Source organism: Dermacentor andersoni, chromosome 2 (genome assembly GCF_023375885.2).
Source record: "Dermacentor andersoni chromosome 2, qqDerAnde1_hic_scaffold, whole genome shotgun sequence".
NCBI lineage: Eukaryota > Metazoa > Arthropoda > Arachnida > Ixodida > Ixodidae > Dermacentor > Dermacentor andersoni.
The window spans coordinates 29031734-29052603 of NC_092815.1; the positions used below are offsets into that span (position 1 = coordinate 29031734).

At 43.1% G+C, this 20870-nt stretch overlaps 2 protein-coding genes across 3 annotated transcripts; one reads left to right on the forward strand and one right to left on the reverse strand.

Annotated features, from left to right (window-relative positions):
• Positions 1-445: 445 nt before the first annotated feature.
• On the forward strand, positions 446-3810 carry LOC126542513 (U6 snRNA-associated Sm-like protein LSm6). Its single transcript, XM_050189620.2, has 4 exons — positions 446-554; positions 687-796; positions 869-982; positions 3353-3810. The coding sequence occupies exons 2-4, from the start codon at positions 706-708 to the stop codon at positions 3385-3387; spliced, it is 240 nt and encodes a 79-aa protein (XP_050045577.2). The 5' UTR covers positions 446-554; positions 687-705; the 3' UTR covers positions 3388-3810.
• On the reverse strand, positions 3800-20766 carry LOC126542510 (uncharacterized). Of its 2 annotated transcripts, none has more exons than XM_050189615.3 (7): positions 20643-20766; positions 20023-20150; positions 16677-16743; positions 12980-13033; positions 8387-8613; positions 6963-7110; positions 3800-5095 (listed from the first exon to the last, which is right to left on the reverse strand). In XM_050189615.3, exons 2-7 carry the CDS (start codon positions 20122-20124, stop codon positions 5052-5054), a joined length of 642 nt encoding a protein of 213 aa, XP_050045572.1. In that variant the 5' UTR covers positions 20125-20150; positions 20643-20766; the 3' UTR covers positions 3800-5051. The 2 variants fall into 2 exon arrangements, with proteins under 2 accessions (XP_050045572.1, XP_050045573.1); XM_050189616.3 differs by having other exon boundaries at positions 20593-20766.
• Between the last annotated feature and the right edge of the window lie 104 nt (positions 20767-20870).

The following is a 20870-nucleotide window of genomic DNA, read 5'->3' on the forward strand; positions in this document are numbered from 1 at the left end:
TAGGAGTACGCAAAGTGCTCCTTCATTTAAAAATAGCGGTCATGGTGTCGCTAGTTGTTTCTCGCCATCTGCAAACGTTGGCAAAAGCATGGATGGATGGGTGGATGGAAAAACTTTATTGCGAGTCCTGAGATACGATTATCGCGCAACGGGCCGCTCCCAAGTTGGGACGGGCAGGCCGAGCCTGGCCGCCGCATCGTGGGCTTTCACTACAGCCGCTGTACTTGCACAAAAACATGACCACGGTGAGCATGACATTAAAGAATAATTATCATTCACATTTATATAAAGCCGCCTTCAACGATACACGCTTATTTTCTGTAACCAAGTTTAATGTACTATAAATGTACACTGAAAGGATACATTCCGTCTTTTGAACTGCGCCGTAACGGACATTGTTCTCTAGTCTTAGGCGAAATGTGAGTATGCAACAATGGGCGAGGAAAGCCAACACTAGTCATTTCAATCCACACGAAGCGTTTGTTTTCGCCACTCAAACCGTAGCGCAAACTTTCTTGCCGGGGCTGCCACGATATTACGCGCTTTTGTATTAGGCGAGTACTTTCCCGTTGGTGTCTGCATCTTGTGATTAACACTAGCAGATATGTTACAATGAGTTTTCGCTTACTTACTGACCATATTGCAGTTTTCAGCCACGGTGTTCAGTGTTGAATGCATTTACGCAGGTTACTGCCGAGCTCAACGATGAGTCGACGCCAAACGCCCAGCGAATTTTTGAAGCAAATTATTGGACGACCTGTTGTCGTCAAGTTAAACTCTGGTTTGGACTACCGAGGTAAGGCTTCTTAGTGAGCGCTGCTTATTAGATGAGGTTGTGTATACTTGTGACTTCTTTCTTTTCCCCTAGGTGTTCTCGCGTGTCTTGATGGCTATATGAACATTGCTCTTGAGCAGACCGAAGAATATGTCAATGGTCAGCTGAAAAACAAGTACGGCGACGCTTTCATTCGAGGGAACAACGGTAAGCTAGCGAAACCTGTTAGCTTTTTTTACTTGACAGTTGTACACTTATGTCATAGTTATTCAGATATCTTTGATAGTTACCGGTATTTATCGGTCCAATAGGTTGGTTCAGCATCATGATTGACGCGAAATTAGTTGCTGAGCCAAATTAATCGGCATGCTAGTGTGAATTTTTGACGTGGCTAGTGTGTAGATTGCATGACTGAGCTTTTTTTGTGTGTGTGTGGCTACTGTGTATGATTGTCGCACTAATTTAGGTGTCCAGATGCTGCAGCATGTTCCTGATGCGGTAACGTTAAGCGCTCCGTGCCGCAGAAGATCTGGCGTCGGCGTTCCGCGTCGGACGTCGTTTCGGCAAAAAAAGAATATTGAACCACACATACCCAACCACACAGGCCTTCCATGTAGTGTAAGGAAGTACTGAACCAATTGAATTTCTTAGGATAAAATATGTAGTAAAATTGTAAAATGCGCCTTGCACACAACCTACAGGCATGATAGTGTTGGATTGTAATTTGTATGTATGGGAAATCATAATTCTGTTACGGAAAAACTAACAAATCTGGCAGAGTGACGTCGGCGATACGGTTGCTTGCAGCAGCTGTCACTCTTGCAGGAACTCAGTGCGGCCCCTCTCTGAAGCTTTGTGCATACACCAAGCATAGTGTTTGCCGCCAGGGTTTCTCGGCAAACATCACGGTTGCATAAGCTGCAGTTGCCGGGAAGTGTAAGAAGCAGTCGAGGGTCTTTGAATGCTATCACATTCCACTCTTAAAGTTAAACGAAGCTTAAGCGTGCTTCAAATTTTCAAATTTAATGATGGAACATATTTTACATTATTTGTGCAGTGCAAGAAGAAATCGTAGAGCAGGTCGAGTGCTTTGTAAACTTTTACACACTTAGAAGTCATGCAGACTTTATGTAATGATCACACAGACCTTGAACGTTAAACACTTCGCTGGAAATGCAGTTTGCCAGCAGCATGCACATTTTCTCTACAGTGAATCGACTTATCTATTGTAACTCATGTTTAGATTTGCATTGCAATCTCAAATATTTTCAAGGTGTGCTTTCGTGCTTTCATCAAAGTTAAGAATGTGTTTCAGAAATGCCTGTTGTAAACATTGTGTTACTAAAATTGTCATGCAAGCAAAGGCAAATGTATATCAACTGGAAATTCAACAAGTTCTTGTGCAAAGAGTGGAAGTGATGCTTCAAGGCTTTCTTTCTCCAGTGAGGGGCATCATCTAAAGGGTGTAGCAGGTGTCCGAGAACATGCAATTATCATGCTATAGCTCCTCGTGAAATGAAGGCATTTGTCTTTTACTCCTGGCCGCACTTCAAGAGTGCTTGTTTGTTACCTATGTACTATTTGCGTCAAAATGGCGGCTTCTGGCCTTATGCCAGAAATGAAGTAGAATGCTGTGCTCCTCCTGCCACTAACAGCAGCAAGTTAAAAAATGCAATTGTTCCTAAATGTGACAAATGACAGGTGGCTTTGCAGTAACCCTACAGATGTTCTCAACGTCATGCACGCCAAGTTTCCATAGTCTTTCACAGTGTTGGGGATTGCCAGCAAGGGTCATGTAATGCCATCCAATTACTTCTTCCAAGGCCTCAGAGTCAACGCTGCTGCATTTGTTAAAGTGTTGGAAATGGCCTTGGACTGAGGAAGTTGCCCAGGAACAACCACACATCTAAGAACTAAACTCTGAGCCAGCACACATGGCTTCAATAATGCAAAAGTAGCTGTCTGGAAAATTTCACAACCACATCACTCCAAACATGTGGCCTCCTAACTCTCCAGACTATTATATAATAAATAGTATAAGGTAGTGAAATGGAGTCCAGCAGAACCGAAGACTCCTTAAAGGCTGTCATTGCAGACACGAGAGTCACCATTCATATGGAGCATCTTATTAAGGCCATTAGATGCTCTTGTAGCCAAATTGAGGCTGGGATTAAGGCTAATGACCTCTATCAAATTGGGGCTGGTATAATGTAGCATTCCTTTCACTCCGCTCGATTCTATGGCTTTCTTTATCGGCCACCACTCGCAATCAGCCGGTTGTGGTGAGAACACAGTACTGCTCAAACACCAAAGCATGAAAAGAGAAAGAATTGCTAGAATTGTTACATTATCCCACTCCTGGTTCAAGTACATTGGCTCTTCTAAAAGAGTAGTAGACTGTTTGACCTCAAATGCCTGCCACACCCTTCATTCAAACAAAACTTATGATAAACATGCCTTTGTTTTTAAATGAAAACGACACACAATATTTACTTCTAAGCTTTTAAGATGGTTTGACTAGCTTTTCAGAATACTATTCACGAAGATTCACAGAATTCTTTTTTTTTTTTTTTTCAGTTCTGTACATCAGCACACAGAAAAGGAGGATATAAAGATGACAATCATGGTCCAAGAAGCCTGCATTTGCTGATTTATGGCATTTGCTGTACAATGTGCAAATATTCATCCATGCCAACAATTTTTTTTTTCGTAGCTGGTCCATGCATGATTGCAGCTTACAACCTATGATAAGACAATACAGAAAGGAGGGAAGACTTCATCTGCAAGTTGCCAGCGCACCGTTATAATATGTTATAACTGCAGTAATTGATACAGCTGGAAATTGCAGCCTGCCATTTCATGAGGACTGTTTACCAGAATGCTTTTTTTTTCCTTTTTTTTTTCCTCCCCACTGCAAGGTAATTGTTACACTTTCAACATGACCATTGTTTTGTGTTTTTTGCTGAATAGCTGTTGAATTAAAATTTGACATGAGCACTATGTACTGAGGTGCAAGTAAAGCAGTTTCAGTCACATTTGTTTTATTCTCTTGTGTCTGAATCTGAAAAACTAGTACAAAAGGAGGCAATTTACTGTTGTAGACAGACGGTACAGTCACCCACAAAAGTTTGAGATGTGGGGTTTGTGAAAGAGCCAAATTTCTGCGAAGCCTGTGCACGTAGCTTCTAATTAAAAGCTTTGATCCGTAGCAGTTCTTGCGAACTACACTGTGATCCATTAAATTAGAACCACTACTGCTTAACAGAGCAGAAATCTGCATTTGTCGTGAAAGCCGTGACTGTATACTATGTTCTGGCCTGGCCACAACCATCATTGTCAGACGCTCAAGTTGCACAGCTACACACATATACAAGCACAATGTTATCTTGCAAATGCTGCAACAGTCAAACAAGGAGAAAAACATGCAAAACACTGACTAGCTCCTATAATACATCATTAATGTAATAAGTCATACAGCAGACGAAGTGGCATTCAAATTTTTCAGCACTGACGCCGTGTGATGACTATTGAGGAATTTACCAGATCTAAATGTGCCATCTGCTGATGCATCGCACTACTACAACTGCTGTTCATTAGGCAGCACCCATCTCAAAAACTTTATAGTATAAACCCCATGCAAGCGATCTTGCACGCGACAGCGACAAGCGACGCGATGGCTGTCGCGTTCGCTCGTCGCCTACAAGTTGCACCCCATGTGAGCGATGACTTCGATTGACGTCTCCCCAGTGTTGCTGGTATGAGGGCAGCAATATAGGCACCGAAACTAGCGTGACGCATGCTTTATTACCTTAAGTTGATGTGTTTTACTGTAAAAAGCAGCATAAAATATTTCTGAAAGTCTTGCAGTAGGTTCTTTGCACGTATAAAAATTCAATCGTTTGCTCGTTCGCTGCGACAATCGGAAGTACTTGAGTTATGTACGTCCAGTTGCGCTATTGGCTAGTCGCTCATAGCACTTCCGAGCGACGAATTCTAGATTTGCAGAACCGAGCGACCGAGCGATCTGTTCACGGGACGGCCTGATCCGTCGCTCGAAGCCGTCACTGTCGCGGACAAAATCGCGCTCATGGGGTTTAGCCTTATATCGCACCTCATGCAGTCTAAAGGCATTATATGCCAAAGTCTTGCACGGACAAAATGAGCAGGTCATTTTTGCAAGTGTCCAGTTGTGCAGCTCACAAGCACAAATATGTTCACTGCAGAAGCCCAAAAGCAATCAATAGCCTCTGGTGCAATAGTGATCCTGAGCCAGACCTCACTGAAGCAGCTTCAGAATATAATTCTCCAGGATTTGCTGCACTGGAAGAAAAACATAGAAATGCAATTATTGTAAATGTGTTTCTCCGGCAAAGAGGCAGTGACACTTTCAGTGATGATTAGACAAGGGAAAATCGCTCTATATACTGTTGAAGAGTACTGCTGCCGACTGTTTATTCTGGCATGCTCGATTAGACAGACAGCTTCATGGTACTGCAATTCATTCCCTAAACCAAATGTCTGATGAATTGCAGTGCGCCATTCAATATTTAGCAGGTGAGTGCATTTCTACACACGATTTTTAGAAGCCGCTTCCAATACAGGCAATATTGTGATTAGATACTGCACTATCAACTACTTCTATTCCGTTGTTTCTTCTTTTTTTTGCACAACCATGATTTTTGGAATTAAGTTAATAACTAGAAGGCATTAATATCTGTGAAAAAACAGCTTGCATTAAACATGCTTTCACTGTCTTCTATTGCTTGGGTGATAACCTGTTCCTTTCCAACCATGTCCAATAGTGAAAAATCAATAAGCTTAAACTGCAATCTCAAGCTATCATCTGAACTAGCTTTCACTTCACATAACGATTCACTGAAGCCTTCCACAGTATTTTTTTCGTAAGAAGGCTTCAAACATGGCTCTATCAATACCTTTCCAAATGATATGTTGATAGGGTGATGTTTATATCCGTAGAAGTATGAAAATTTGTTGTTGCAACAAACTTGGCTGGTTGCTACAATTTTTACTCGTGAATGCCAGACCATTTCATTGTCACTGATGACACCAACATTACATTTATCTGTTTCTGACACTTAATGCCATCTTGTGTGTGTGCCACACTATTAGCAACTGCACATAGGAAATGGCTGCTACTCGTTTGTCATTCCTAAGAGGTGGGGCAGAATTTCTGAAAAGGTGAAACTTTCCACTGAGAAATTCAATAATACACTAAGGTGAGAGCCCCTTCCATAGCATGCAAAAGATTGATGTGCCTCTATGGCCATTTCTGGACATAGAGGCCTAGTTGCGATAATGAGAAGCTGTTGGTCCAAATTAATCCAGAAAGCCCAGTATATCTTCTTTGATACGCTGAGCTTGATAGTTCGACATTTTAAGCATGGAAAACTTAATTCAAAGCTTATACTAGTAGCATTCTTTTGTATGCTGAACCAAAGTTAGATGTGGATAGCTCAACAAATTTAGTACTAATTAATTCATTAGTAAAGTAATTACTTTACTAATTGTGGTGCAAATGTACTTTCCTTGATGTGGAAAGGTGTCCGAGCTTTCTGGGTTTAACTAAGAGCCTTGTTTGATTTAAATTTCTTCAGAGTGCATTTCAAAGATCATAAACCAAGCAAAACTGGAACATTTCTACAGATTACGCTGAATTCCAAATCCAACTTTGAAAAAGTTCGGCAGCATGTTATGCTCCTGTAACACATGAAGGCGAAAGCCTGCTGCACATGTGGTATAAGATTGAAGGAGTCTGACCACGTACGTGCAAGACCTAACGAGCCGCAGTGTGAAGTAAACGTATGGCACTGCAGGTCGACCTCCTCAACGACGCATGCGAGCACCTAATGCACTACCTAAAGGTTCTTTCGTTTCTTCATTCATATTCAGTCATTGCATCTTTGCTTGCTTATGTGGGTAGGAGCCGTTCCTGATATTTTTTGCATCACTAGACTAGATGCCACTTTTTTTAGAGTATGAGGCATTACAACGAGCCACTTAAGGCTTTTGCCTTAGTAAATTATCGTGAATCAACTGTACTTTGCAGGTTTTAGCTGACATAGCTGCACACTATAAGTAGCCACCCCAAAAAAAAATGAGGAGGCTTTCAGACCACATTATGGCACCATGCAAAGTGCAGATGTGCACAACGCAGTCGCAGCCTTACCCTGTCGTGCACTCATTGTCACTGAGAGGCCGTAAGCAGTGTCAAAGACATTGTTCTGAGCACACATGTCGGCTCCGCTTGACAGTAGTTCTTGAGCCGTGGCAGCATGGTTGCCAAGGGCAGCATACATTAGGGCAGTGTTTCCTTCCTAGGACACATGTAAGAATGCAAGCATTGAGGCTTGGCATAGCTTGGCTTGGCTATGCTTTCGTATTTTATGTTTATTAACCCTTTCAAGCAATAAATATTTCTGTTGATTAAGATCTTAGGTTTATTGCATTTCTTACGCCATCAGAATGATAAAAAGCATGCAGCTGCAGAATACACTAAGAATTTTCAATTCTTTAGTGAGTTTTGTCAAGCTTACAGAATGCGGACTTCATGTGAAAATTCTCTGCTTGAACATCAGTTATGAAAATACTAACTATCTCATGTCTAGTGGGGTTGAAACGCCCCTATCCAGCCACTTGAAGATTATGCCTGGTGCAACACTTGAAAAACAATGAAAACTGTGAACCAGCTATGTAAAACAACATTACCGCATCGAGCAAGAACACCCAGCCTTCCCACTCATATTACAAAACACCTTGCACACATTATTTAAACTTGCAGCACCATTTTATTTGGAAGCGTTGCAAGATGTACGCAACACATTTTAAATATCATTACTTTGATAGATGCTTTTGCTGTTGATGCACTAATCTTGTACACTATTGTGTACACAGTGCCTTAAAGGGTTGAACACTCATAGTCTACATTAGGCCATTAGGTCTCTCATTTTTTACCTTCGATTTACAGCATATTGTGGAAGGAATATCTTGCAAATGCTTTTTGAAAAGGTACAGCAATTGTTTTGAAGCAATAGAACTGCTTCATGCTCATGACCAGAAGGCCTACAAAGTAATGTGAGCTGGTGTCGGAGCCCTCCATAACGACGGAATTCCTTGTTCTGTCTTTGCTACATGGGGACTACACATTTTGCTTCAAGATGCTTGTAACCGAATCAGTGCCATTATTAGCTGCTGGCACCTTGAGGTAAGAGAATCATCACTGACATCGGTGGCATTGACTGAGAAAACTGCTTGCACTGCCAAAATGCAAGCATTCATATTCAGCCAATGCGATCATGACTGGGTGCACTACATGCAGCACTAAATTCAGAAATGTACAATTTCTTTTTCTTTTTCAGGTCTTTTAACTACATGCATAGCATTTCTGTGCCTCCAAAAATGTGTGCTTACAAAGTTTAGGGCAGTTTAGAATGGAACAGAGATTCAGGAACAGCAACCCACATGGACAGTATTTCTTTGTCCTGCTCCACAGTTGGAGTAGCATATGTGTGCACATCATCTTATATATTCCTGTCTTGTTCCAAATGATTTTAAGAAATTGTTACTCTGACTTTGCGTAGTTACTCTGCTCACCTGATCTGCCTGGTTAGGGCTGGCACCGTGCTGTAGCAGATAGCGTACAACGTGCGAGTGCCCCTGAGCAGCAGCAAGTAGCAGAGCAGTCTCGCCCCTCAGGCCCTGTGCACCAACCTGTGCCCCCTTGGCAAGCAAGTGGCGCACTGTTGACAACTGCCCATGTGCGCTGGCCCAGAGCAGTGGTGTCAGGCCCGCCTCGTCACGCAGGTCCAGGCGCTCAGGCGCTGCATAATTAGGCCAAGACGTTGAACTGGTTGTTGCAACATACCCCCAGCTCAGAGCTCTTAACAATTTCCTTACAGCTAGAAATGTGCTCATTTTTGGTGCTTTTATGTTTTAACACTTTATTTGAAGATGTATTAGTCGCAACATATTGCCGTGCCTGTACTCCGATGAAGAAAAGGACAACGCGAGTGTGCATGAGCATTTTTGTCAAGGCACGGTGATGAAGTCACGGTTGCGCTCTATTAAAAAGGCGACCTGCTGCTGTGCCTTCTGAATAGTGCTCTAAGACCCCTGTTTTTACATTGTAACACTGGTGGAGGTGCTGGAGCCTGCTACCCCAATGCGGGCAACCCCTATTTGGAGTCGTACACCCGGTCCCGATGCTCCACCTCTCGTAATGACTCGAGTGCACCGTTTCAGTCGGCGCCTGCTCGGCCAGAGTCCGGACTTCCCACCCGTCGCGGCTCCCACCAGCACGACCACATCATCGGCGCTTGTCCCTCCTTCACACGCAGCACCTAGCCTTTCCCAGATGACTCTTGAACACCCTTGCGTCACTGAAATATTCCGTGGCGATGCTTTTGAAGATGTCGAGGACTGGATTGACCATAAGAACACGTTGCTCTGGTAAATCGCTGGAACGAACAACAAAAACTCGCACATGCTTATTTCGTGCTAGAAAACAGCAGTCATACATGGTACGCGAACAGAGAAGTGGGCTTCCAAACGTGGGACAATTTTCGTCGTCAGCTCCTTGATACATTCTCGAGCTCGGACCGGCGAGATTACGCGCAACAACTTATTGAGGCTCAGGTACAGAAACCCAACAAAACCGTGGCCATGCATGCGGAAGAGATGGCCCGTCTGTTTCGCCGAGCTGACCCCGGTATGACGGAGACAAAGAAGGTGCGTCACCTTATGCGAGGTATTAAGGAACTGCTGTTTGCCGGTCTTGTAGAAGCATGACCGAAAGTAACAGTAATTTGATATTTTTCGTATAAGTATTAGAGTAAAAAAATATATCAGATATACAAAATGTGGACCTTGCTTTTATTTCTATACTTCTGTAAATTAGACTACACAAGAAAAATATGCAAATTTGTTTACATAGATATAAGCCATAGTTATGCCCACGCTATAGGGGAAAGCCGTGACTTCGAAAATGTGAAAATTGGTTCAGGGGGCATTCATTTTTACTCACTGCAGCAAACATCTAAGAGCGAGGCTGGGGAGGATGCACAAGACTGCTTATACTTACCGTATTTATTCTAGGCTGATAGTTCTTTCCAAATAATCACATACAAAACTCTAGGGTTGCCTTAGATTTGAGGATCTTTAAAAATGCGCCAGTTTGTAACTGAAAATGGTAAATATGGTCCACAGCTAGCACCCATCTAGAAAAGTCAGTATTGCAGCCACTACTAGCCGGACCAGTAGCCAATTGAAGTAAACGAGCGATGTCGCTTTGACCCGTGTCGTATCGGAGCTGGTTCTATGGTGTCAGCATGCAGCGCGGCATTATCGTAACGGGACACTATAGTGCCGCTTTCAAATGAAACGTTGTGCTAGCCGCAGGGGCATAGTAAGCCAGGTGAGACTTCAGTATCGATTAGAAAAATGTTCGTCATCGTAAAGGGCAACGGGAGACACTTTTGCATATGCTGCAACGAGGAGATGACAGCGATAAGGAAGATAAGCGCACAATAACAGAGAGGAGCTGTTCACCGAGATCGTGGCGCTTTTCGATGTGTGCGATGTCGCACTATCTGCGCATGCATTGGCGCGCAGATGTGTGGTTTGGGCTATAGGGATGGTGATGACGATGTAGAGTGAGCTCGGCATGTGCATATTAAATAAATGCTGTTATCATTTTGTGAACGCTGTCCTCACTTTTTTTGTTCGGCCTACATTCGAGGTAAGTTTTTTGATTATTTCTGGCTTCGGACATTTGGGGGTCTGCCTAGATGCGGAGCCGGCCTAGATTATAGTAAATATGGTAATTATTGTGTTCGATCGGCTTTTCTGTTCAAGCAATCTGGTTATCGTGCACCTTCAAATGCTTTGTGCAGAACTTGTACAGTAATGTAGAGTGCTGCACAGTGTTGTACATAAGGGCATTTGCACAGACAGTGTGCAAAAAGTAAGAGATTAGACTGCTAGTCAAGCTTCTGCCATAGGCGGGTCTGAAATTGACTATATGCTCTTATATGAGTGAAAGCTCCACACGACGAGAAATATTACTTGTAATATGTTGCGCATAGGCTGTCAAAATGATGGATAAAAGCAACCCACAGCAAGAAACGTAATGTTACACTGGATGTTGGTCGAACACAATCATTAAAACCAGCTGCACTCCTGAGCAAGTACTGAAGTTTGAGACATTGTTAAAGCAATGTAGATATTGGATCGGAAAATTAGGCAATTTGACAGAAGGTACTGTCTTTACGGCTGCTTTCATATAAAAGTAATGTTGCCGAATCTGCCAAAGTGCAAATTCTGCATTATTTGATTAGAGAAAAGCTAAGAGCACTGGAGGCTACATTCTACAATACCTCATGTCAGTTTAATTTTTCCAGACTTCCCAATGCACTGAAGATTGTAAAATATGATGAAAGTTCAGTTATCACTTCATATGGTGCGTGGCCTCCTTTCAATGAGTAGCAGCAAATCATCTGACATGGTAGCGGCTGACAGGTCTGGTGAAAAGCACTCTGCCACTGGTAGCAAAGGTTAGGTCAGCTGGCTCATGGAAGTGTGGCATTTAGGAATGAAGAGCATCTCCACAGCAAGAGCAAGAATGAAAACAGCACTGTCATGATGTTGGTTGAGTACACTCTTTCATCTTCAATAGGACCTGCAAAGGCTTGGCAAACAGTCCATGAGAGTGCACTCTTTCCTTGCACAAGAGTGCATGAGAGGAGCAGATCTCACTCATCTGAGCAACTTGCTTTTCAATGCAAACAAGAACACCAAAGTTAGCAGCAGATGGGCCCCTCGGGCAGGTAGCAATGTTAATTCACTCTGCACGATGAACTCGCTTTGGTAAGTGACAGCAGTGAGCGCCTTTGACTGTGTGGCGCTTGTCCATGCACATTCACACCATCCACCACCTTCCTCTCTCTCTTTCATCTCTTTATTTACCTTTTTCCCTCCTCAAGCATAGGCTAGTCAACCAGACGCTTTTCTGGTTAACATCCCTGTCTTCTCTCTTTCCTTTCTCTATCTATTGATTCCTGCCAGATAAACAACAAAACTAATAAAGCTCAATATGCCCTACATGAATAGGACCAGTTAAAAGTGTCCACTTGTGCCAGCATGCCACCACTATGTGATTGGCAGCTTTTTTCTGTACTTATCTGCACATTGTTACACACAAATATCGACTGCACTGCGTTGTATCGCTTAAACCGTGCATCTTCTTCACGTAAGAAAAAAGAATTTCATCGGCCTGACAGTAACATGAAGCTACAATGGAAACCCATATGGATTTGTCTGAAAGAAAGCTTCGTAGTCGAAAAAAAAATTCCTTCTGCTCTGGGGATGGAAACTAGGATCAACAATTTTCCAGGGCAGTCAATCTATCAACCAGCAGGCTAGCAGCTTGCAGGGCAAAGGAGAATGAATCGAGAACTCGATGGGCAGAGACACCAAACATGGCAAATCAATTTTGCAGAAATCTGCAAGGTGGAGGAAGTTTTATGAAAGAGAAAATTGTTATCCACCCGAGAGCAACATGAACTTGCAAGGGAAACCCACATGCGTTTTTTCTCGTGGACAGGTTTCTTCCTGAGAAAGTTGTATAGGTTGCCTTTGTGGCTTCATGCTATAGCCGGGTGGGTAACAGCTTTTCCTTTCATTCGTCTACTTTGCAGGCTTCCATAAAATAACCGATTTGCAATACTCCGAGTCCATGCATGTCGAGTTGCAGATTAATTTGGCATCACTTTGCGATCTACTAGCTTCCTGGTTAGTTCATATCGTAGAAAAACCACCCCAGAGAAGCGTTGGTCTTAGGTTCAATTTTCGGACCAGGAGTAATTTTCCAACTGCGATGCTACCTTTCTAAGAAACCTGCATGGATTTCCTTTGTAGCTTTGTGTTACTTTCAGGTGGATGACAGTTCTCTCTTTTGTGAAACTTCCTCGACCTCGCAGATTGGCAAAGAACTAATTTGCCAACTTTTTCATATGTAGGCTGAAGCTTCATATTTGACAATAAGGAGTGATATGAGAATTTTTGCAGCTAGTAAATGTTAGATACGTATGTGATTTTCCATAAACACTGCAAAAATTGAAATCTAAATGCACAGGTCTCCTTTATATTAAAATAGACAGTTTACAAGACCAACTTCAACGTGTCACATACTTATCTGATCTGGTGAGATCTCTCCCTGTGCAGACAGTTGATGGATGCAACGCCCTGAAAACAAAAAAAAATATAACCAAATATATTCACATTAAATGCATAAGCCTCAGGGGCAAAGAATATGATGGCTCAATTAAGTGGCCTTTTTTACATGCACAGTTGCCTACAGGTGGCAAGTTACAATCCATGACAACACTATTCAGAAGAGCATCACAGAACATCTTCAAAAGTTTTTCAAAAAATAATGTGCCTTGTCTAGCCGCACATCGAACAAGAGCACACGCACTCACAGACAGTTCTGGAGGGCCATAAAGGCTCATTCACACTCAGATAATCGGCGTCTAGAGTGGCTTGGAATACAATTCGGCGACGGCGGGTACCGCCGGAAAGACCCTCTGCGCTGATTGTTTTAATGAAAAATAAAAGCGCCCAACCTTGAATGCAAAAGGGGTGAACTGAAGAAAAACAAAAAAAGCGGGGAGCGCTTAAGTTAATGCATACTCGGCAGATCATGCTAGTAGAAGAATACTGTGCTCTCTCTTTGTTTTCACAGTATTGCGAAAGCTGGCAGCAGCTTCAGCGGTGCGAAGGACGAGCAATGTAAACGATGCTGCATTTTGGCAGCAGGAGATTCCATGCCTCTCCAGATGCCGAATGTCTCAGTGTGAACGAGCCATAAGAGCACATTAATTTTTTTTTTTGCTGTTGACAACAGCGGTTTAAGAAGAGGGAAGGTAAGGGCAAGGAGTTGCTCTTTCTAACTTCAATATGCAATAGGCAGAGGTACTCAGCCATGCAACTCAATGACGGGCAAGTGAACTCTCTCTTGCACCCTCATCCTCCCAAGTTCTGTGAACACCTGATGCCTCTGGCTACCCGCCAATTATGAGTGCTTGATAGTGAAGCAGCGCATTTAAAATCTGACATGTTCACGCACACATAAAATCCATCGGTCTTTGCGCGGTCCTTAACTTATTCTCAAGCTCCTTTGTTAGTCTCCAAGTCTCTGCCCCATATGTCAGCACTGGTAAAATGCACTGATTGTACACCTCCTTTTCAATGATAATGGTAAGCTTCCAGTCAGGAGCAGGCAATGTCCGCCGTATGCGATCCAACCCATTTTTATTCTTCTGTGAATTTCCTTCTCATGATCAGGGTTCCCTGTGATTAATTGACCTAGGTAAACGTAGGCCGGCTGGCGATCCTGAACTCTTGTTCCGTTGCCCGGCTATTCATCATTATCTTTGTCTTCTGCATATTCATCTTCAACCCCATTCTTACACTCTCTCTGTTAAGGTCCTCAATCATTTGCTGTAACTTGTCTGCATTGTTGCTGAATAGAACAATGTCATCGGCAAACCGAAGGTTGCTGAGATATTCGCCGTCGATCTTTACTCCTAAGCCTTCCCAGTTTAATAGCTTGAATACTTCTCGCAAGCACGCAGTGAATAGCATTGGAGAGATTGTGTCTCCCTGTCTGACCCCTTTCTTTATAGGTATCTTCCTGCTTTTCTTGTGTAGAATTAAGGTAGCTGTAGAACCTCTGTAGATATTTTCCAAGGTATTTACGCAAGCGTTCTGTACTCCTTGATTACGTAATGCCTCTATGGCTGCTGGTAGCTCTACTGAATCAAATGCATTTTCGTAATCCATGAAACCCAAATAGAGAGGCTGATTTTACTCTGCGGATTTCTCGATTACCTGACTGATGACATGGATGTGATCCACTGTAGAGTATTCCTTCCTGAAACCTGCCTTTTCCCTCGACTGACTAATGTGCAGTGTCGCCCTTAATCTATTGGAGATTATCTTGGTGAATATTTTATATAATACTGGGAGTAAGCTAATGTGCCTATAATTTTTCAATTCCTTAACGTCTCCCTTTTTGTGGATTAGTATAATGTTAGCATTCTTTCAGTTCTCCGGCACCCTTGAAGTCTACAGACAGTTCGTATAAAAGGCCACTAGTTTTTCAAGCATTATGTCTCCTCCATCGTTGCTTAAATCGACTGTTATTCCATCTTCTCCTGCCTTGTTTCATGTCTTGCAAGGCCCTTCTGACCTCCCTGCTAGTTATAGGAGGAGTTTCTGTATACTGTTGATTATTGTTTCGAATAGAGTTCTCCTGTGTCCTCTGGGTACTGTACAGGTCAGTATAGATTTATTCCGCTGCTCTTATTATACCTTCAAGATTGCTGATGATATTACCCTGCTTATCTTTCAGTGCATAAACCTTGGTTTGTCCTATGACAAGTTTCCTTTTCGCTGATTTCAGGCTGCGTCCATATTTTATAGCTTCGTCAGTCTTTCTCACGTTATAATTTCGAATAACACTTATTTTCGCTTTGTTGATCAGTTTTGACAGTTACGCAAATTCTATCTATCTCTTGAGTTGGACACTTTCATTCTTTGTCATTTCTTTATTAGGTCCTTTATTACTTGGGCGAGCTTGCCTACTGGTTGCCTTGGTTCCTTGCCCATTACTTCAATTGCTGCCTCTGAAGCCAGCCTCGTTACAGTTCCATTCATTACCTCTATGTCATTATCATCATCTCTGTTCTAAGGCTGCATATTTGTTTGCAAGTACCAGCCTAAATTTGTCTGCTGTTACCCTTACTGCCTCTAAGTTGACCTGTTTTTTCTTAACCAATTTTGCTCTTTCTCTCTTCAAATTGAGGTGAATCCTAGCCCTCACTAACCTATGATCACTGCACTTTACCCTGCCTATCACTTCTACATCCTGCACTATGCTGGGATCAGCAGAAAGTATGAAGTCAATTTCATTTCTCATTTCACCATTAGGGCTTTTCCAAGTCCACTTTCTGTTGCTACGCTTCCCAAAAAAGGTGTTCATTATTCGAAGCTTATTCCTTGCTGCGAATTCTACCAGCATCTCTCCTCTAGCATTCCTAGAATCGATGCCGTAGTTGCCAATTGCTTGTTCACCAGCCTGCTTTTCCCCCACTTTTGCATTGAAGTCTCACTTTTCTCATCACTAATTCAATATCTTCATAAAACTTATCTACTTCCTCATCATTGTTACTGGATGTTGGAGCATAGGCTTGTACTACCTTTAATCTATACCTCTTATTAAGTTTGGTTATGACTACAGCTACCCTCTCATCAATGCTGTAGAATTCGTCAGTGTTGCCCGCTATGTCCTTACTGATTAGGAATCCTACCCGTATTGCTTCTTATCTAGGAGACCTCTATAGCAGAGGACATGTCCATTATTCAACAAGCCTCACGAGTTCTTCTAGTCTCACTAAGGGCGATGATATTCCAAACAGTATCTGATAGTTCCTCAAAGAGTCCTGCTAAGCTAGCCTCACTCGAGAAGGTTCGGTTGTTAAACGTTGCAAGGGTCAGTTTCCATTGGCAACCTGTCCGGATCCAGAGATTCTTAGTACCCTCTGCTGCGTTACAGGTCTGACCACCACCTTGGTCAGGTGCTCCGCAGCTGCTGGGGACTGAGGGCCATTGGTTAATTGAGTAATATATTGGTAATATATGACCACAGGTTATTAAACATTCTTTCCATGCTCTGCAACTGCATCTGCTTGTCTCCGTGGCGCCTGGCTGGCAGTGTTATTTGTTGTATCATTCGGGCCCACCCTCTTGGCTGTGTCGTTTACACCACAAATACACTGTCATACATCAGCACCTATGAATGAATAAATGAGTCCCTGGCACTCACTGAGAGGGACAGCTTGTGTCTGGGTAGGCACATTTCCACGTTGAAGGTTGGTCAGGACAGTTGATGACTGCAAAAAGCATAAATTGTGAATGAAGACACACTTACAATAGTAAGCTGAGCATTGTACTATCTCAAACAGCAATCAAGACATTAGTTTGCAAGTTCCACTTATAGCTCATAATAGCAATAAAGAAATTAGTTCCAAAGTTAGCTAGCAAGCAAGGCCTTGCATCAATGTTTCCATTTGTAGGCATTTCATTCAACAGAGAAAACCAGTTCCACCAGACATAACACACTTTAACACACATTTCTGTGCTCAGAATAATATAGCACCAAGCTGTCCATTAGGAAACACACAGTGCCTGCTGTAACGGGGAGTTTTTGAATAGAGGGCTCAAACCTTATGAGCCTCATTGGACAGACACAGAAGTGACAGAGCTTTGGAATAAGGCCATACATACTAGTTTTTGCACTTGATGCTTATGGAACAAGACAGCGAAGAAATTGTGCAGATCCCACACACTGTGGGAATTGATGTAAGCGAAGCTTTCTGTGCTGGTTGCTTTGATTGACGATAATTAGTGGTGATGTTGACAACAAATGTTTAATTCGGCATTTTGTCCGACACGAGAGTGGTGAATTGATGTTAAACGTTACCTTGCATGCACCACTGCTGTTTGTCTGCATAGTACAGAAAACACAAAGGGGAGAGGTGTTTGCTTGAGTCGTCGTCGTTTGCCATATTTCATAACCTCTTAGAGGGTTGAGCATTGTCAGTGCCTCACATGGCACATCGCATTGTGGTAGAAGTATTAAACTTGAATACGATTATGGGGCTGTACGTGCCAAAATCACAATCGGATTATAAGGCACGTCGTAGTGGTGGACTCCGGATTAATTTTGAGACTGTGACCGTCTTTAACGTGTCCCAAAATCTAAGTGCACGTGCATTTCCTATCTCGCCCCCGCCGCAATGCAGCTGCCACGGTCGGGATCAAATGCGCTACCTCTTGCAGTGGCATAGCCGCAAAGCTACTGCAGCGGGCACAGAAGTGTTGATTTGATGGTCGACTGCTTCCATAGTGTCGCCTGGACCTTGCGGTGCACTTTAATTATAGGTGCTCTGCTTCTGCATGCCCTTAATTTGTTTGCTTGACATATCTGCATGGTGTTCATTTTTCAGAAATAGCAAGAACGTACTGTACCATCCCTTGAACTTAACCTTGTCCAGTTTCCTCGCAACTGCTGTCGTGTAGTAGTAGGGTTTCCTTGCCTTCTCACGTCACCTCCCCCCTACCCCCTGTACGGGAACTGCCTCTTCTTCTCCCTCCTCTCTACAGTTCTATGTCCCCTCTGGACTTGCACATTAGTAGAAAGGGAAGCGCTGCAGTTTCTGCAATGCTTTTGAGGGGGTCACAGATAATTACTGTCAAGAGGCTACTGTGGCAACATCCAGGGAGCTCCAGAGGGCATTATGCACATTCGATGTGGTGGGGTCCAAAAGAGTTTCTCGCATCGCCTTTCCTCTCCCGACTCACTCCTGTCATGTATACACACGCTCTGAACCACCTCCCAACGCTGTGTGCCAGACAGCAGCAGCCACAACAGTAGCAGCAGCAGCAGTGGGAAAGTCGAAGGAAGAAATAAAGAAAGCTTTGCTTTAAAAAAAATTTCAGCAGCTCCCATGACTATGAACTCGTTTATGGCAACAGCAGCAACATGTCACAGTGGCCACCACCATCTTGTCAAGAACAACTTCTTGGTGATTTTCTTCACTTGCTACAGTATAGCCTGCTGTGGCCTATGAAGTAAGCGCACAATCACCACCAGTCCAGAGTTTGCATATCGCACAATGGGTTTGCTGGCAATATGAACTGCATGCAAATAAGCCTCTTTGGCCATTTGAACCTCCGATTCTAAGGTCGTAAAAAAAGCCTTAGTTAGGTCTTGCTACAACAATCCGTTAAAAAACTCATTCCATCATAGCACTGCCAACAGCTTCCAGGAGCAAACACGCAGGCTTATGGCAGTAGGCTATCCTTCCCGTGTATTGGTATCTGTGAAATAATAATTGCTAAAGGAAATCGGAACCAGCCAACCACTATCTGGGCAGGAGCCCTGTAGCCCAAGGAGACGTGAAAGAATAGTGGTGATGCTATACATCCATTCAATCGTGTTTCTGTAAAGAAAATTGGTAAACGGTGTAATGTAAAGGTGTTTTTTAGACTCCGGAAAGACTACTCAGCATGTGTGCAAAGGTAAATCGTGGTGCCACACAGAAACGAGGCTGTGAAAAACAACATAGAAAGAAGATCGTCGGGTGCACCTTCGTGTGGCACAAAGTATATCAGACTGGGTGCTGTCTGAACAAAAGATTAAAGGAGCGCGAGTATAACGTTTCAAGAGCAGTCGCCGAACACCTTGGGGTTTATTGTAGACATTGCGGATGTCAGCCAATCTTTGAGAACTGCACAACAGTGAGCAAATATGACAGCCAAATGATGCGGGACATTATCGAAACCGCCAGATTGCATGCATAGGAAGTATGTGCATAAGCATGCCATCTGCTTCCCTTAGTGCAAAAGAAATTTATTTCCTCATGCCCTAATCTGAAAGGAAAAGAAATTTTGTACCCTCGTTTTTTTTTTTTTTTTCTTGTGATGTAGAGTTCAGCCAAATGATTACGTGACAAAGCAGGCTTGGAACTGGTGGATGATCCTTTCTGTATCTTTTGTATTTGTTGTTTTTCCCCTTGGAGTAAGTTTCAGTATTTATTCTGCTGACAAGGGAATACATTTGCACTCCGTTGTGTGTGTCTATCTTCTGTGTGTCCCGCAAAATGTTATGCAATCCAACATATAGTATGCTATACCAACATGCCCAGTCTTCAACCCTTGCCGTTTTTAAACACACTTCAACATTGTAATGAAGAAAGGTTTCCAGGCCTTCAGAAATGTAGAATATATGTAGAATACCATGATGTTTATAATTACCATGGCAGAGGCAGTCGCCTATAGGTACATAGTGAAAGAGCCATATTGAGTAAAAATTGAGAAATATAATAAATTGGCCAAGTATAGTTTAGTCTAATCAGCAAATTTACTATTTAAAATCAGCATTTAGCGCTCTGAGACTATGTGCCCATTCCGGAATCTCGAGCTCTCATTCCATTCCCATTCCATCAGTCAGACAACTGTGCCATATATATACCATTCCAATTCCTTTCCGGGTGATTGAAAATATTCAATGATTCCGAAAACATTCCTACTCCGGAGTTGTCACTCCGCAACTCTCGTGTTTTAACGTTTCTGCGGTCCGTCATGAGGCCAGACAACCGTGAGCTCACCTTGTATGGTGTGAAAGCACTTCTGTTAGTGTCTCCCTGAAGAGCAGAGCTGCCTTCAGGCCTTGACTGCTCGATGAGGGTCTCCGCACATACATGAGGCATGATACCCTTCAGGGAATTTCTTTCAGCTGCAAACAATGCGCACAATCTCGTTATCTGTGGACACCGTACTCTCAGAGCAGTCAAGATTCGTTGGTTGAAACAGATTTCTTTGCCACACAATTCCTAAAGACCAGCTCGTATAACTTCACGATTCGTTGCTTTCGCGCGCTATCGAAAACCGACCCTCACAATGAATAAAGAGAGAATAAACACCTCCCGTGTTCACCCGCCGCATTTAAATGTCAAAGAGCCGCTCACCTAATGTAGTGAGCAAAACAAGAGCCCAACAACATGACATGGAAACGGCAGTGCAAATGTTCAAAAGCCTACCATTTATGACAGTATATAGGATCGCAGCGCACCATGTAAAAAGAGTGCCAATATTAAGGCTAGCTACAACGCTAATGTGATAATTTGATGCGTCTGACGCACTTGCTGTGGAGTTACTTTAACGCTCTTATCACTTACTTGCTCACTCCTTTTGTGTACCATTAAATAGAAAATCACAGCTGTCATACTCGGACCAGTGGTGTGCTTCTCATTTATATTCTTCAGCTTCGCATCAGCTGCCGCAGATTGCTACTTTGCTCCATGCATGGCTCCATGTGTGAGTGCTTGCCACAGCTACAGCAGCTACAGCCAGTGCTACAGCTGTTGACGGTCGGAGAGCCTTTATTTCTCCTTTCATGTAGGGGGCGCGGAAATAACTTCCTGCAGCAGGCGGTACTTCCGGTTATTGCTGCCGC